The 16,903-nt window shown below is 51.0% G+C and overlaps 2 protein-coding genes and 1 non-coding gene across 3 annotated transcripts; 1 reads left to right on the plus strand and 2 right to left on the minus strand.

Annotated features, from left to right (window-relative positions):
• Positions 1-535: 535 nt before the first annotated feature.
• Dmrtc2 (DMRT like family C2) lies at positions 536-6,393 on the minus strand. Its single transcript, XM_012951626.2, is given in 9 exon segments — positions 536-905; positions 907-941; positions 2,411-2,585; positions 2,726-2,786; positions 4,038-4,164; positions 4,536-4,716; positions 4,931-5,019; positions 5,949-6,103; positions 6,188-6,393. Coding segments are annotated over 9 exon segments (1,212 nt in total). The 3' UTR covers positions 536-722.
• On the minus strand, positions 2,145-2,272 carry LOC123454959. The gene has a single exon (XR_006633598.1). It is a non-coding gene; the product is annotated as a small nucleolar RNA SNORA51 (small nucleolar RNA).
• Positions 6,394-14,662: 8,269 nt separating the features above from the next.
• Lypd4 (LY6/PLAUR domain containing 4) lies at positions 14,663-16,442 on the plus strand. Its single transcript, XM_004670311.2, has 4 exons — positions 14,663-14,729; positions 14,890-15,033; positions 15,476-15,802; positions 16,240-16,442. The coding sequence occupies exons 1-4, from the start codon at positions 14,663-14,665 to the stop codon at positions 16,440-16,442; spliced, it is 741 nt and encodes a 246-aa protein (XP_004670368.1).
• The last annotated feature ends 461 nt before the right edge of the window (positions 16,443-16,903 follow it).

Raw genomic sequence — 16,903 nt, forward strand, 5'->3', positions numbered from 1 at the left:
GGCACAGTGATTAAAGATGCTTGCTTGTGAAGCCAGCCAGCTAATGGTTCAATTTTCCAGCACTCATGTAAAGTCAGATGCAAGACTGTGGCTTGAGAGCTGGGCATAATGGCACATGCCTTAATCCCAGCACTCGGGAGGCAGAGTAGGAGGATTGCCATGAGTTTGAGGACACCCTGAGACTACAGTGTGAATTCCACATCAGCCTGGGCTAGAGTGAGACCCTACTTCAAAAAACTAAAAAAAAATAAAAAGGGCTTGAGTATCTGGCATGACTCTGCAGCAGCAAGAGACCCTGGTATGTGTGCGCGTGCACGCACGCACACACACACACACACATGGGCATGCACACACGGAAATAAATACTAAAAAAATTTTCTTCAAATCTCAGTGGTTTAAAATTACAAAGGTTTATTTCTTGCTAATTCACAGAAACATAGATACAAAATGAAAGTACTCTCCAGTTTTCACATGCATAGAAACATGCGTATAGGTGTATACAGAACATGAATTCATGTAAAAATGTATTTAGATATTGATCACCTTAAACTGTACAGCTGTCTTTACTGGAGAGAGTTAAACCAGCCCAGGATCCAAAAAGTAGCCTGAGAGTATTCACCTTTGGCCAGAGAAACACCCACACTACAAACGGAACTCAAGGCCAATGAGGCGTCTGAAGGCTTAGGAAAAAAAAAAAAGAAAGAAAGAAAAAAGCCTGAAGCTTACACATTAAATTCCATGCAAAAATTCGCAAGTAATGCAGCAGCTATGCAGGGCAGGAGGTGGTCACCTTCCTGTCCCCGTAAGGCAGCCTCCACCTGCGGGTCCGAGCTCCGAAGGGAGATGGATTCCAGGCGCCCAATGTGCACAGAGACAGAGGGAGCCGGGCTGGGTCGGAGCGCGGGGGCCAGCTCGCTGGAATCCTCTTCCTCCAGCGGGAGCTGCGGGAGGCAGGAAAGGGAGGAGCAGGAGCAGGTCACATCAGCCTCCTCGTGACTTCTGTCTGCACCACTGGTGCAGGCCTCGCCCTCGTGTGCCTGGTTGACCTTCCTGCCTGCAGCCCTCTAGCACTGCTGCCGCGCTTCTCTTCCTAAAGCTCGGGTTTCTGAAGTCCCTGCCTAGAGCTGAGCGTCCCCCAGTTCCTCTCTGCACCTTGCTGGGACGGACTCCCGAGCCTGGCAGCCAGCTCTCATCAGAAGCCTCATCTCTCCCCATCCCAGCAGCTTCCTCTAGGCCAGTCCACCACTGGACAGAGGATTCTCAGGCTTCCTTCTGTCTCCTTGAAGGTTTCTTTCTGTCTTGCCACTGTGACCTGTGAAAGTTTCCAGGTTCCACACTGCAACAGAAGCTCCTGCAATGTGACGCTCACTCCTCCAGCCCAGACCCTGCGCACCTCATTTCCTCTTCAGACCTGAGCAGGCCAAGGTCTAGAGGGGAGCCATGGGCTGGAGCCAGAGTCCAGGCTTTGTACTCTGTTGCTGCATGTCCATTCATGGCAAGCCCCTGCTTCCTCAGGGCCCAAGCGCCTTGACAGCAAAGCACTAGACATCTGCTGTTCAGACCAGACTTGCAAACAGTGAGTTACTGGGGCTCAGAGATGACGCAGCAGTTAAAGGTACTGCCTGAAAAGCCTGCCATCCTGGGTTCGATTCCCCAGCATCATGGAAAACCAGACATACATAGTGGCCCATGGTCTAGAGTTCCTTTGTAAAAGGCCCTGGCATACCCATACTCATTCTCTCCTTTGTCTCTCTTTCTCCCTGCATATAAATAATGTTTTAAAACTTAAAAAAATATACTTATTTGAAAGAGAAAGGCAGACAGAAAGAACATGTGTGCCAGGATCTCCTGCAGCTGTAAACGAACTCTAGATGCATGTGACACCATGTGCATCTGACTTACATGGGTCCTGGGGAGCTGAACCTAGGTTCTTAGTCTTCACAGGCAAGTGATTTAACCACTAAACAACTTTTCCATCCCATAAATGTTTTTGAGGTAAGGTCTCGCTCTAGCCCAAGCTGAACTGGAATTCACTAGGTAATGTCAAACTAGCCTCAAACACCCAGCGATCCTTCTACCTTTGCCTCTGGAGTGCTGGGAGTAAAGGTGTGCACCACCACGCCAGGCATAAATAAATATTTTTTCCATATCTCCCCATTCACAATACAGACCAAGAACAGTGGCCCAGGCTGGGGTGTATATGGGATTAGGTTTACTTTGTCTCCTTTTTCTATGCAGTCAATATAAGAACAACAGTGACTTTTAAGTAACACAACTGCCATCTCAGAGGCCAGGCTGAGGAACCTGGGCCTGGTCCAAAGGACATTTGACTTGTAATAGAGGTCCCTGCTTATTCTAGTGACCTCGATTTCCCAACATCCTTGTCTTTTTGTTCCAGGGAGTAGGTTACCTGGTGGTCCACAAGGGTGCAGTAGGGAGATCCAGGCAGGGTTGGGTGGGACTGATGCACTCAGTCGGGGAGCCTGGGATGAATCTTTAAGCCCTATGAGGGCCTCGGCTGCCTCTCGCTGCAGCTGTCGCTCTGAGGGGGCAGAAGTGCAGGCCAGACAAGAAGCACCTGGGGCCTGTGAAGGAAAGGGGGAGAAGCAGACTGGGAACCCCCTGCATGCCTGCCCCTTGGCCCTGGTTCCCTCAGTCCCCTGATTTGCCATTCTTTGGGCTCAACCTCCTCCCTGGATCCTAGAAGGCACTGCTTTCCCAGGACCTGTGGCTGTAGCAGAAGAGAGTCTGGGGTGCTGCAGGACTGGAGTACCAGAGTTGAGCATCTAGAAACAAGGAGACACATGCACATGGAAGCAGGTCAGACCTCTGATTTGGGAGTCTGAAAGCCTATGGGCACTGGACACTGGGGGTTTGGGCAAATGTTGCTCCCTATCTTGGTCTGCTTTGCTTTCTTTTTTAAAAAATATTTTAATTTATTAGAAAGAGAGTGCAAGAACGAGGCAGAGAGAGAGAATGGGTACTCCAGGGCCTGTAGCTACTGCAAACAAACTCCAGATGCATGTGCCACCATGTGCATCTGGCTCACTGGGCAATTGAACCTGGGTCCTTAGGCTTCACAGGCAAGTGCCTTAATTGCTGAGCCATCTCTGCAGCCTTCTGCTTTGTTTTCTATAAGAAAACCCTTACAAGCTTTCTCCTTCTATGCTATTGTGAGGATCACAGGTCTCATTGTTGTCAGTCTTTCATTTAGCAGTATTTTTTTCAAAGTTGGGTCTCACTCTAGCCCAGGCTGCACTGGAATTCACTATGTAGTCTCAGGGTGGCCTCAAACACTGATCCTCCTACCTTTGCCTTCTGAGTGCTTGAATTAAAGGCGTGCGCCACCATGCCTGGTGTTATCAGTTTTTCAAAAGCAGACAAATGCCGGGTGTGGTGGTGCACACCTTTAGTCCCAGCACTCAGGAGGGAGGCAGAGGTAGGAGGATCGCTGTGAGTTGGAGGCCACCCTGAGACTACATAGTGAATTCCAGTGCAGCCTGGGCTAGAGCCAGACCCCACCTCAAAAAAAAAAAAAAAACACACCACCACAAAAAAAGGAGACACAATACCTAGAGGGACTGGGCTTGCTCTCCTTGTTCTATCAGAGAGTCTGGTTGCCTGTTCTAGCTCCCCAGTCCCTTGGAAATGAAAAGGGAGCTTGATCCCCATTCAGTTTTCTCTAATGCCCTCTGGCCTTACCACTACGCCTCTGAGGCTCATCTTCATAGTGCCTCATTTCAGCATTTCCATTCACTCATAGGCAAGCAGGCTAAGAGAGGTTTGGATGCTTGTCCAAAGATTCACAGGACACCGCAGAGTCAGGAGAGTTCTGCCTCACCTACTATCTGAAGCCCTTCCTTCTCCTTTCCCTCTCCTCTTGTTGAGACACTGGCCTCAAACTCTATGTAGTTGTGGATGACCTTGAACACCTAAGCTGGAGAGTGTGGGGTCACATACCCAGCCTGAGACTATCTCTTCTGCATCATCCATTAAGGTGTGTCAAGCCCAGAATAGGTTCTTCCATTCTGACTTACGTGTGGTGCAGGTTAGGGGGCCCCTGTGGCTCTCCAGAAAGAGGAGCTGTCAGTACTGAGCGAGATCCTGGGCAGGTTGGGAGGGTCCCATGCGTGGGCAGCCGGAGAGAGGTGCCAGTGTCAAAGCCTAAGGGACATCAAAAGAACAGTGTTCATTGGCTTGGAGGTCACAACTTTTGTCTCCACCTGTGTCTTTCTCCTCCCTCCTTTCTAAAGCAGAGGCAACCTGCATTACAAAGGGCGAGTTGGGGGGCTGGAGAGATGGTCTAGAGGCTAAGGCACTTGCCTACAAAGCTAAAGGACCTCAGGTTCGATTCCCCAGTACCCAAGTAAGCCAGATGCACATGTAACTAGAGTTAGTTTGCAGTGTCTGGAAGCCCTGGTGTGCCATTCTCTCTTTCTCTGCTTCTTTCTCTTTCTCAAATAAATAAATAAAAATAAAGTATCAAAAAAAAAAAAAAAGAAAAAAAAGAGGGAAAGAGTGAGTTATCGTCTTACCAGGGAATGGGTGGAGAGGGACAGCAGATTCTTGGCACAGCAAGCGACACACCACAGGGGGTGGCATGGAGAGACCTGGAGGCAGCCAGTGTGCAGGACCCCAAGGCCCAGGAGGCATCGGAGTCCAGGGCAAGGGCAAGGCTTCTGGAGGGCGGCTGAACAGCAGAGGCCCACGGGAACTCTCCTGTAAGGGAAGAGGGCAGGATGAGGGTAGGACCTGAATCTGGTTCTTCAAGTTCCATCCTCTTATTTTGGTGACAAAAAAAAAAAAAAAGACTCATGGAAGATCACATAGCAAGCCAGGATTGGGGCTGGAACCCAGGTGCAAGGGGAAGGGGTCTGCAAGTCCAAGTGTGGGACCCACTCCCTCAGGGCCAGGGCCAGGCTCTCCTCACCTTCCCAGGAGCTGTCAGTACCAGCGGGACTGCTCCGTGGGGACTCTGATGGGGACTCTGAGGCCGGGGTGCTATGTTCTCCTTCCCAGCTGTGAGGAATCAGGGAGAGAGCCAGTAAGTTCTTTCTCCTGATAACCATTCTACCCCTGTTCCAGGCCACCCAGCGTTTACATGGGTGCTAGGAATCTGAACTGTGGTCCTCACGCCTGCAGGGCAAATGCTTTAGGTACTGTGTGGTCTTCCCAGCTCCTTCCAGCTGAGTTCTTAATCCTCCTCTTTTTCTTTTCTTTCTTTTTGTTTTTTCCTAAGGTAGGATCTCACTCTAGCTGACCTGGAATTCACTATGTATTCTCAGGCTGGCCTTGAACTCACGGGGACCCTCTTATCTCTGCTTCCTGAGTGCTGGGTTTAAAGGTGTGCACCACCACTCCCAGCTATATCCATTTTTTAAAATTTATTTAAATTTATTATTATAAAGACACAGAGTGAAAGACAGATAGAGGGAGAGAGAGAGAGAATGGGCGCGCCAGGGCTTCCAGCCTCTGCAAACGAACTCCAGACGCGTTGCGCCCCCTTGTGCATCTGGGTAACGTGGGACCTGGGGAACCGAGCCTCGAACCGGGGTCCTTAGGCTTCACAGGCAAGCGCTTAACCGCTAAGCCATCTCTCCAGCCCTATATCCATTTTTAAAAATAAATTAATTAATTTACTTAAGAGAGAGGGAGTGAGGGAGGGAGTGGATGGGCCAGGGCCTCTAACCACAGCAAACTAACTGCAGATGCATATGCCACCTTGTGCACCTGGTTTACGGGTCCTGGGGATTCAAACCTGGATCCTTTGGATTTGCAGGCAAATTCCTTAACAACTAAGCCATCTCTCCAGCTCCCACTTTACACTGTCAGCTCTCAGTGCATGCTCCCAGTGAGGAGAGGGTAGCCCAAGGCTACACACCAACCTGGTGGCAGGACTCTTGTCCCCACCTATGCAAGTCCCACCCCACGGTCAGCCGGCCTCTCACAAGAGATCCCTAGTCGAGCGGCCCCTTTCCTGACACGGAGAGGAGCTTTGAGGGGGGTCGCCTCTCTCATCAGTCCCTGGGCCAGGCGCCTCTTCAGCTGTGCTTCTTGTTGCCTGCGCAAGGCCACTTGGGCAGCCATGACTCTTCGGCGCTCCCTGAGATGGGGGTTCAAAGTCAAGAGTCAGCCATTGTCCTTCAGAGGAGACTCACCCGCCCCAACTTCTGGCCCCCATACTCACAGGATAAGAACACATTTGTGACACTCGCAAGCCTGGAAGAGGCAGAGGCGCTTGTGACCTTTGAGGTGGGCAGTGACGCCATGGTTGCGGCAGCGGGCACAGGTTGGAGAGCGACTGACACCTCCCCTGGGGATAAGCTCCGTGCCCTGGGGGGCTCTGGTCTCCAGCCCTGGGCTGGAATTAGTAGTGCATCCTTCAGGATCCATGGATCTAGGGACAAGAGTGGTGGGTCAGGACAGCTATGTGAGCCTTTGCCTAACCAGGCCACATCTGTGGTCATCCATCCTGCGCCACCCCCCCCCCCCCACTGGACCAGCTCTCTCTTCAACCCTTGACTTAAATTTAGACTTTCCTTCCTAAAAACCTCACCTCCTCTTGGTCTTTTTTTTTTAAGTTATTGGGCTGAAGGGATGGTTTAGCCAAAGGACCTCAGTTCAATTCCCCAGGACCCACATAAGCCACATAAGCCAGATGCACAAGGGGGCGCATGCGTCTGGAGTTCATTTGCAGTGGCTGGAGGCCCTGGTGCACCCATTCTTCCTCCCTCCCTCTCTCTCCCTCTCTTCCCCCTTTCTCTGTCAAATAAATAAATAAACAAAATTTAAAACAATATTTTAAAAGTTATTGGGGGCTGGAGAAATTACTTAGTGGTTAAAGCATTTGCCTGCAAAACCAAAGGACCTCAGTTCAATTCCCCAGGACCCACAAAAGCCAGATGCACAAGGAGGCACATGCGTCTGGAGTTTGTTTGCAGTGGCTAGAGGCCTTGGCACGCCCATTATCTTCCTTTCTCCCTCTCCCCCGCCCCCTGTTTCTTTCTCTCTCACACTCTCAAATAAATAAAAAGGAGTTGGGAGGCAGAGGTAGGAGGATCGCCATGAGTTCGAGGCCACCCTGAGGCTACATAGTGAATTCCAGGTCAACCTGAGCTAGAGTGAAACCTTACTTCAAAAAAAAGATTTTTTTTTTGTTTAATTTGAGAGAGAGAAGGAGGCAGGTGTGGGGGTGAGAGAATGGGCATGCCAGGGCTCCAGTCATTGCAAAGATTCCAGACACATGTGCAAACTTGTACATCTGCTTACATCCTGGGGAGTCAAACCTGGGTCTTTAGTCTTCGCAGACAAGCACATTAACCACTGGGGCTATCTCTCTAGCCCCAGTATTTTCCTTTTTTGAGGCAGGGTCTTGCTCTAGCCCAGAATGACCTGCAACTCAACTCAGTAGCTTAGGCTGGACTGGAACTCATGGCAATTCTATCTCAGCTTTCTGAGTGCTGGGATCAGAGGCATGAGCCCCCACACCTGGCTGTTAGCATTCTTTCAATGCAGAGACTTCTCTTTTGCTCACCTACACACTTTCCAATGATGAATCTCAAGTTCAGGCATATGTACACCTCCTAGATCCAACCCCTCAACTATGCTTATACCCTGCCCCATCCAAGTGTTTTTGGTCACCCTCTCTGACAACTGTCATCTTACCCTCTTGTTTGTGCTATCAATTCTGAGTACCACATATACCATCTGATAAAAATCTGCCTCTTTATTCTATTGATAACCTTCCCCCAAAACACTATTCTGAGATTTTCTCCCTCCCTCCCTTCCTGCCACACTCCCTCTCTCTCTTTCTTTCTTTTTCAAGGTAGGGTCTCACTCTAGACCAGGCTGACCTGGAACACACTCTAGTCCCAGGCTGGCCTCAAACACATAGTGATTCTCCTACCTCTGCTTCCTGAGTGCTGGGATTAAAGGCACGTACCACCATGTCTGGTTCCTGTCCCGTTTTTCTTTTTCAATTTTTCTTTTTCTGTTCAAGGGAGCATCTCACTCTAGCCCAGGCTGAACTGGAATTCACTATGTAGTCTCAGGGTGGCCTCGAACTCACCACAATCCTCCTACCTCTGCCTCCTGAGTGCTGGGGTTAAAGCCGTGTGCCACCATGCCTGGCTACTGCCCCATTTTCACTAGGTATTATTATTGTTTCTTTGTTGTACTGGGGATTGGATTTAAGGCCTTGTACTTACTGAGTTCTATCCCCAGTCCATTAATAATAATTATTATTATTATTATTATTATTATTATTATTATTTTGGTTTTTTGAGGCAGGGTCTCGCTGTAGCCCAGGCTGACCTGGAATTCATTATGTAGTCTCAGGGTGGCCTCATACTCATGGCGATCCTCCTACCTCTGCCTCCCAAGTACTGGGATTAAAGGTGTGCGGCACCATCTCCGGCCAGTCCATTTATTTTTATTATTTTTTTCTTTAAAATTTTGTTTGCTGGGTGGGGTGGCACACGCCTTTAATCCCAGCACTTGGGAGGCAGAGGTAGGAGGATTTCTGAGTTTGAGACCAGCCTGGGCTAGAGTGAAACCCTACCTCGAAAAACAAAACAAACAAACAAAAAAATATTTGAGAGAGAGAGTGAGAGAATGGGCACATTAGGGTCTCCAGCCACTGAAAACAAACTCCAGACGTATGTGCCAGCTTGTGCATCTGGTTTATGTGGATCCTGGGAAATTGGACCTTGTATCCTTTGGCTTTGTAGGCAAGCACCTTAACCGCTAAGCCATTTTTCCAGCCCTATTTTTATCATTTTTTTGAGACAGGATCTCAATAGGCCCAGTTTGTCCTTGAATTTACTATCCTCCTACCTCTGCCTCTTGAATAGCTGACATTAGAATCCTGTGCCACCAGGCCTGGCTCCGTTATATTCACTGGACTCCATTAATTCAACAAATGTTTACTGCGTGGGGCATGCTAGCTCACACATGTAATTTCAGAGCTTAGGGGGTGAGACAGAATTGGATCAAATTTGAGGCCAGCCTGGACTACAGAGTGAGACTATCTTTACTACTACTACTACTACTAGTATTATTATTAATATTATTATTATTATTATGGTTTTTCAAGGCGGGGTCTCGCTGTAGCCCAGACTTCTTTTTTTTGGTGGTTGTTTTTTGTTTTTCGAGGTAGGGTCTCACTCTAGCCTAGGCTGATCTGGAATTTACTATGGAGTCTCAGGGTAGCCTCAAACTCATGGCTATCCTCCAACCACTGCCTCCCAAGTGCTGGGATTAAAGGCGTGCGCCACCACACCTGGCTTATGTATTTATTTGAGGGTGAAAGAGAGAAAGAGGCAGATAGAGAATGGGTGTGTGGTGCACTAGGGCCTCCAGCCAGTGCAAACTCCAGACACATGCACCACCTTGTGCATCTGTCTTATGTGGTTACTAGGGAATCAAACCTGGGTCCATTGGCTTTGCAGGCAAGTGCCTTAACTGCGAAGCCATCTATCCAGCCCCTTTTTAAGTACAATTTTTCTAAAAGAATTATTTATTTATTATAGACAGAGATGGAGGGAGAGAATGGGCGCAACCGGCCCTCTAGCCACTGCAAACAAACTCCAGATGCATGTGCCACCTTGTGCATCTGGCTTACATGGATCCTGGAGAATGGAACGGGGATCCTTTCACATTGCAGGCAAGCGCCTTAACTGCTAAGCCATCTCTCCAGCCCCTTGTACAGTATTTTTCTTTTTTTTGAAGCAAGCCCAACAGACTGGACTTTTTATGAGAGAGAGAGAGAGAAAGTGAGGGGGGGGAGAAGAGAGGGGGAGAGAGAGATGGAGTGGGGAGAGAGGGAGGGAGAGAATTGGCATGCCAGGGCCTTCAGCCACTGCAATTAAACTCCAAATGTGTGTACCACCTTGTGTATGCCTGTGAGACCTTGATTCACCTTGTGTATGTGGCTGACAGGATCTGAAGGGTTGAACATGGGTCTTTAGGCTTTGCAGGCAAGCACCCTAATCATCTCTCCAGCCCTAATACAATTTCTTGGATTCACATATGTTTACTTGAGAGACAGAGAGGGAGAATGGGTGCACGAGGACCTCTAGCCACTGCAAACTCCAGACGCACGCGCCACCATGTGCATCTGGCTTTGCGTGGGTCCTGGGGAATCTAACCTAGGTCCTTTGGCTTTGCAGGCAAGCGCCCCTATTTATTTGAGGAAGAGGCTGAGAGAGGAGGGGGGAAGGAAGCGAGGGAGGGAGGGAGGGAATGCGCCAGGGCCTCCAGCCACTGCAAACCTACTCCAAATGCGTATGGCCCCTTGTGTATCTGGCTAACGTGGGGTCCCGGGGAATCGAACCCTGGTCTTGGCAGACAAGCTCCTTAACTCCGTCCCCAGGGTTTATGTCCCCACAGCCAGCAGTCAGTCCGTTTCCCACAGGTGACCCATTCCCCCATCCCTCCCCTGGAGACGGCAGCCATCACCCCCAAACACTGGCTCCCGGGAAGGGAGGGAGGGAGGGGGCTGGGCTCGAGGAGCGCGGGGGGGGGGGGGCGGGGGAAGGGGGGTCGGCCGGGCGTCCAGCGCGAGGGAGCGAGCCAGTGGACTGTCCCCAGGGAGGCCATGGTGGCGGGGTGGGGGCGGGGGACCCCAACTTCCTGAGAAGGACCCAGAAGGGCCGCGGTTACCACAGCCTCGGGCAGAATCCCGCTCGGCTCAAGAGAGAAGCAAGGTGGCTGACACAGTGGCGCCAGGAACGGCCGGTCGCCCTCAGGCTCTGCGGGTGTGCGTGCGTGCGTGCGTGCGTGCGTGTGTTGGTGTGTCTGTGTGTGCGCGTGGGCGCGCGACCAATAAGCTCCCAGCTCAACCTCTTGTTGCCGAGATGGGCAGCCAATAAGATTTGAGGTCCCGCCTCTCCGCAACCCCTCGCGACGACAGCCACGGGAACAGCCAATAGCGCTTCGAGTTTGAGCCTCGCGCGCGTTGACTGGTTCGTTTCCCCCAGGCAGCTAGCCAATGGGGCGTCGAATACCACAATGAGAGCGAGGCTGGCCACGCCCGCCCCAGGAACCTCCGGCGCGTGGCGGGCGTTGTTGCTGCTGGCGCTTGCAGGCCGTGTGCGCATGCGTGGCGCCCAACCTCAGTGTCGGAGTGGCATTCAGGTCTTGAAAAGTTGGCGGAAGGCGACTCCAGTGGGACATCTGTGCAAGAGGACGTGCACTAAGGGTGGGAAGGTTAATTTGGGGTGTGGTGGGGGGTGGGCTGGGGAGGTGGCTTCGAATGCTAGCAAGGGAGGGACTTTTAAATAATTTTTATTTATTATAAAATATATTTTATTTATTTATTCATTTATATATTTTGAGAGAGAGAGACAGAGAATGGGTGTGCCAGGGCCTCCAGCCACTGCAAAGGAACCCCCAGGTGCCTTTGTCATCTTGTGCATCTGGCTTATGTGGGTCGTGGGGAATCGAACCCTGATCCTCAGGCTTGGCAGGCGAATGCCTTAACTGCTAAACCAGCTCTCCAGCCCAATTTTTATTTGTTTATTTGAGAGAGACTGCAAACAAACTCCAGATGCATGCGCCCTCTTGTGCATCTGGCCTTATGTGGGTCCTGGGGCATCCAATCTGGGTCCTTAGGTTTCGCAGGCAGATGCCTTCATGTAAGCCTTCTCTCCAGCCCTGAACAGTCTTCTTTGTATGCACCACGGCCCTGGGGAATGTGTTAGGAGGATGTTTTATAAATGAGAGAGCAGGCTCAGAGAGGACAGACTGGATGAGATGGCACAGTTTAGTAAGAGTGTTGAAGACACCAACCTTGGACTGCAAAGCCTACACAGTTCGTATCCCTTCCCACGTCACTGTCATCCTTAGCCTTGGCAGGCATTCTTAGCTGACTAATTTGTGAATCTTTTTTTAAATTTATTTTTATTCATATGACAGAGAGAGAGTGCAAGCCAGTACAAATGAACTGCCCCCTTGTGCATCTGGCTAACATGGGTTTTGGGGAATTGAACCTGGATTCTTTGGCTTTGCAGGCAAACACCTTAAGTGCTAAGCCATTCCTCCAGCCTTGTCTATTTTTATTTTATTTTATTTTATTTATTTATTTATTTATTTTAGCTTTTAGTATTTCGAGGTAGGGTCTCACTGTAGTTCGGGCTGACCTGGAATTCACTATGTAGTCTCAGGCTGGCCTTGAACTCACAGTGATCCTCCTACTTCTGCCTCCCAAGTGCTGGGATTAAAGGTGTGCACCACCACACCAGCTTGTGTTTTTTTTATTTTATTATTTTTTGGGGTGAGGTGGTTCCAAGGTAGGGTCTCACTCTAGCTCAGGCTGACCTGGAATTCACTCTGTAGTCTCAGGGTAGCCTTGAACTCACAGCAATCCTCTTACCACTGTCTCCCAAATCCTGGGATTAAAGACGTGTGCCACCATGTCCGTGCTCTATTTTTAAATTGGTATTTATTTGTTTATTTGAGAGAGAGACAGACAGATAGACAGAGTGACTATGGGCAAGCCAGGGCCTCTTACCACTGCAAACAAACTCCAGATGCATACACCACTTAGTGCATCTGGCTTTACGTTAGCTACTGGAGAATTGAACTCCAGGCCTTAGGCTTTGTGGGCAAGCGCCTCACCCACTGGGCCAACTCTGCAGCCCCTTCCCTCCTTTATCTGAGGCTGGGTCTTATGTAGCTCAGGCTGCCCTTGTATTTGTCATGCACCTGAGGATGACCTTGAGTTCCTGATCTTCCTGTCTCTACCTCCCAAATTCTGGGGTTGCTCTCCATTTTTCTTCTTCTCTTTTTGAGGCAGTGTCTCCTCCTGTGTTAGGCTTTTTTTTTTTTAATTTTGTTTGTTTTTTTCAATGTAGGGTCTCATTCTAGGCTGACCTAGAATTCAGTATGTAGTCTTCAGGTGTCCTCAAACTCTAGGCGATCCTTCTGTCTGTCTCCCAAGTGCTGGGATTAAAGGCGTGCACCACCACACCCATCTTTTTAAAATATTTATTATTCTTCTTATTATTACTAGAGGTAGGATTTCACTGTAGCCCAGGTTGACCTGGTATTCACTATGTAGTCTCAGGCTGGCCTGGAACTCACAGTGATACTCTTACCTCTGCCTCCCAAGTGCTGGGATTAAAGGCGTGCGCCACCAGAGAGAGAGAATGGGCCAGCCAGGGCTCCTAGCTGCTGCTACCAAATTCCAGACACATGCGCTACCTTGTGCATCTGGCTTATGTAGGTACTGGGGAATTGAACCGGGGTCCTTTGGCTTCACAGGCAAGTACCTCAATCACTAAGTCATCTCAGGCCAGGCGTGGTGATGCACGCTTTTAATCCCAGCACTCGGGAGGTAGAGGTAGGAGGATCGCCGTGAGTTCGAGGCCACCCTGAGACTACATAGTGAATTCCAGGTCAGCCTGGACCACAGTGAGACCCTACCTCAAAAAAATAAATAAATAGGCCAGGCGTGGTGGCGCATGCCTTTAATCCCAGCACTCGGGAAGCAGAGGTAGGAGGATCACCATGAGTTCAAGGCCACCCTGAGACTACCTAGTGAATTCCAGGTCAACCTGGGCTAGAGTGAGACCCTACCTTGAAAAAAATAAAGAAATAAAAATAAAAAACTAAGCCATCTCTCCAGCCCCTAGGCTGGCTTTGACCTTACTATATAAGAGAAGATGACCTTGAACCCTCTGTATCCCATGGCGGCCTGGAACTCAAAGTGATCCTCTTATCTCAGCTTCCCCAGTGCTAGGATTAAGTGTGTGCCACCATGTGGGTCTTCAATTTACTTCTGAATACTGCTTTAGTAAACCCATTATTTATTCACTTCCAAGGAGAGAGAGAATGAGAACAAGTGTGAGTGACTGAATGGGCACATCATGGCTTCTAGCGGCTGTGAACACACCCCAGACACATGTGCCACCTTGTGCATCTGGCTTTACTTAAGTGCTGGAGACTCCAACCAGGGCCGTTAGGCTTTGCAGGCAGGCATCTTAGCTGCTGAGCCGTGTGTATAGCCCTGGGGTAGGCTCCGTTGAGACCTGCAGTGACACCTTCGAATCTCTGCTACTGGGGAAGCGAGGCATACCACTGGGGACAGATCCTGGAGTCCAGCCATAAGGTGTGTTTGGGGGCAGGTCTGAGTCGGGCCCTCCGAGGTGTCAGAGGAGTGGTTTGAGCTCCGGTGGCTCCTGCTCGCGGGTGCTGCCATTTGCTTCTTGTGGTGGTTTCTCTGCATGGACCTATGGAAGTGGGCAGCTTTGTCTGCAATTGATGGCATTGCCCTGGATTTTGTAAGCTTGAAATAAACCCCTTCCGTAAGCTGTGTCTGATTAGATGCTCTTCTCAGCAAGAAACTGACTGCAGCACGTACGATTTCCAGATTGATGACCTAAGTAGTGGGGAGAGAGGAGCACATGCGAGCCATGCTCTGAGATGTGTTGGGTGCAAGCGATCAGAGGGGAGACAGACCATGGAAATGGGAGCATGTGTCACTGGAGGTCTTGGGGGGACCCACCCCACAGTAGCTGACTCAGTCAACTCTCTGCTCCAGAAACAGTCACCCGGAGCAGGTGGACAGAGAATTCAGCGTCTGACAAGAACCCAAGTTGGCACTCCAACTGAAATTGGTTCCAGACTGACCCCCAGCATCTCAGGACCCTGACACAGGACCATGGGGCCTGTGTACCTGCGACCTCCTCAGCTGCTGTGCCTCCTGGGGGCTGCCTCCTTTCTGCCTCGTATGTCTTGTGGGGCTGGATGCAATAGGAGCCCAAAAGGTGGGAGGCTGGCCTCTTCCCCAGGGGAAGGTGGGCTGTGTATCTGCATCCCTCAGGACAGGGTCTGGGGTCAGTGGGTGCTGTCCCTAGAAGCTGATGTGGAAGACTGTTCTCTCCCTAGCGACTGGATCACTTTTGTGCTATGAAGCAACAGCCTCCCTCTTCAGAGCTGTCACTTTGCACAACTGGCAGTGGCTTCTCATGAGGAGCATGGTGTGTCAATTGAGAGAGGGCTGCGAGGAGACCATCCTGCTTATTGAGACAGGTGACCCTTCCCAGCACCCAGGGCCAGGGTTTCGGAGGTTTAGCTCATTGAATGTTTAGGGACACGTCAGGTCTCTGGCTGGGGCGCAGTACGTCCCAGTTTGTAGTGTGGGCTGGAGAATAGGATAGAATGGAGCTGGGTGGCTTGGGGGAGAGTGGCAGAGAGGCTTCTGCGACTAGAAGGATGAGGAGACACAGATTTAGACGCCGGCGACTATGCCTGTGCAGCTGAGCTGTAGTTGGTGGGCCCGGGGCGGAGCCAGGTGGGTGCTGGAAGCCCAGGGAGGGCTGTGGGTGAGGCCGTGAGCTGAGGCCCTCTGCCCCCATCACTTGTCCTCAGGGAGGGGCGGAGCTGGTCGTGGACTGGAATTACAGGGGAGAGGGAAGGGTGGACTCTAGGTGAGGCGACAAGCTGACCAGACCTGTCTTACCTCTATCCTCAGAGACCGGTAGGGGAGTCGTGGGATTTAAAGGCTGTGCCACAGCCTTATCTCACCCTCCGCAAATCTCCTACCTCATCTCTCCGCCCGGAGTGTCCATTGCCTCCTACAGCCACGTCTGCCGGACCTATCTCTGCAACAACCTCACCAACCTGGAGCCTTTTGTGAAACTCAAGGCCAATGCTCCTAAGTCTATAGCGCCGTCTTCCCGCAGCTGTCCAACTTGCGTGGGCAGGCATGACAAGGAATGCCTTCCAAATTCTGTCACCACTCACACTTGCCCCTTTACCGCTCCTACGTGTTACAGTTCCACCTTAAGTCTTCAGGCAGGTAAGAAGGCAGGGACTTTATCAAAAGACTGTACTGGGCTGTATGGTTTCTGGTGCCTTCACGCATCTGAGAGAGGCTGGTGAGATTCAGAGATGGCATTGGGGTGCAGGGGACTGGGCATATGACTGGCATGGAGAACAGGGTAAGGTGCTCAGGTGTCTGGTCAGAGAGCAGGGTCTGAGTCTTCAAGGTGCCCCTGGCCCAGGGCTGGGTGTGGGCTCAGTTGGTGGAGTGCTTTCCTAGCACGCGTGGAGGCTGGAGCCCGCCCTCAGCAGCTCGTGATCTGGTCCAGTACCCTACCAGCACCCCTGTGGCCCTAGCGCTTGTGGGGGGGGCAGGTTGTCCTCAGATCTGCAGCGAGTATGAGGCCAGTCTGGGCTATATAAGACCCTGTCTCCACAAGAAGTGCCTTTGATTCTTCCCTTTCTTCCTCCCAGGGGCTCTCAATACCTCCTTCCTCCTCATGGGCTGTGCCCGAGAGCACCACAAGCTTTTAACAGATTTTCAGCGTATCGGGAGCATCCAGGTGACTGAGATCCTTAACATCTTAGAGAAGTCCCATGTTGCTGGTTCAGGACCTTCTGGTTCACGGCCTTCTTGGGGCATCCTCTTAGTCCTCCTGCCTGCCTTCAGAACCTAACCAACCAGCTGGACTGGAGAAACACTGCACCCCTTTTGCATAATCCAATAAAATTGCAGGGTTACCTTTCTGCTTTGTCCTGGGGTCCATGAAATGCCCACCATGTCCAGGAAGGGGCCCAAGTGCTGAAGAGCTGGACAGGTGACATCCAGGTACTTTGCTGGGCCCAGGCCAGCAGCTCAAAGCAGTTCAAAGGCCAGCACACTGGGAGGCGGAGGAGCTGCTGTCCTCAACGCTCCATGTTGAAGCTGGGCATGGTGGCTCGAGCCTACAGTCCCAGCACTGGGGAGGTTCACTGTGGGTTTGAGGTCAGCCCAGGATACAGTGAGTTCCAGGTCATTCTGGGCTAGAGTGGGACCCTGCCTCGCCCTTCCATCTAGGAAAACTCAGGCCCACGAAGGGCTTTGGTGGGTAGGGAAACAAGGCAAGGCAGGGAGCGGACTTGTGGAGGGCGTCTTTAT

This window comes from Jaculus jaculus, chromosome 14 (genome assembly GCF_020740685.1).
Source record: "Jaculus jaculus isolate mJacJac1 chromosome 14, mJacJac1.mat.Y.cur, whole genome shotgun sequence".
NCBI lineage: Eukaryota > Metazoa > Chordata > Mammalia > Rodentia > Dipodidae > Jaculus > Jaculus jaculus.

Coding starts and splice junctions, on each gene's coding strand:
- Lypd4 (XM_004670311.2), top strand. CDS start 14,663: ATGGGGCCTGTGTACCTGCGACCTCCTCAGCTGCTGTGCCTCCTGGGG. Junction 14,730..14,889: donor GGCTGCCTCCTTTCTGCCTC/GTATGTCTTGTG, acceptor TTCTCTCCCTAG/CGACTGGATCACTTTTGTGC. Junction 15,803..16,239: donor CACCTTAAGTCTTCAGGCAG/GTAAGAAGGCAG, acceptor TCTTCCTCCCAG/GGGCTCTCAATACCTCCTTC.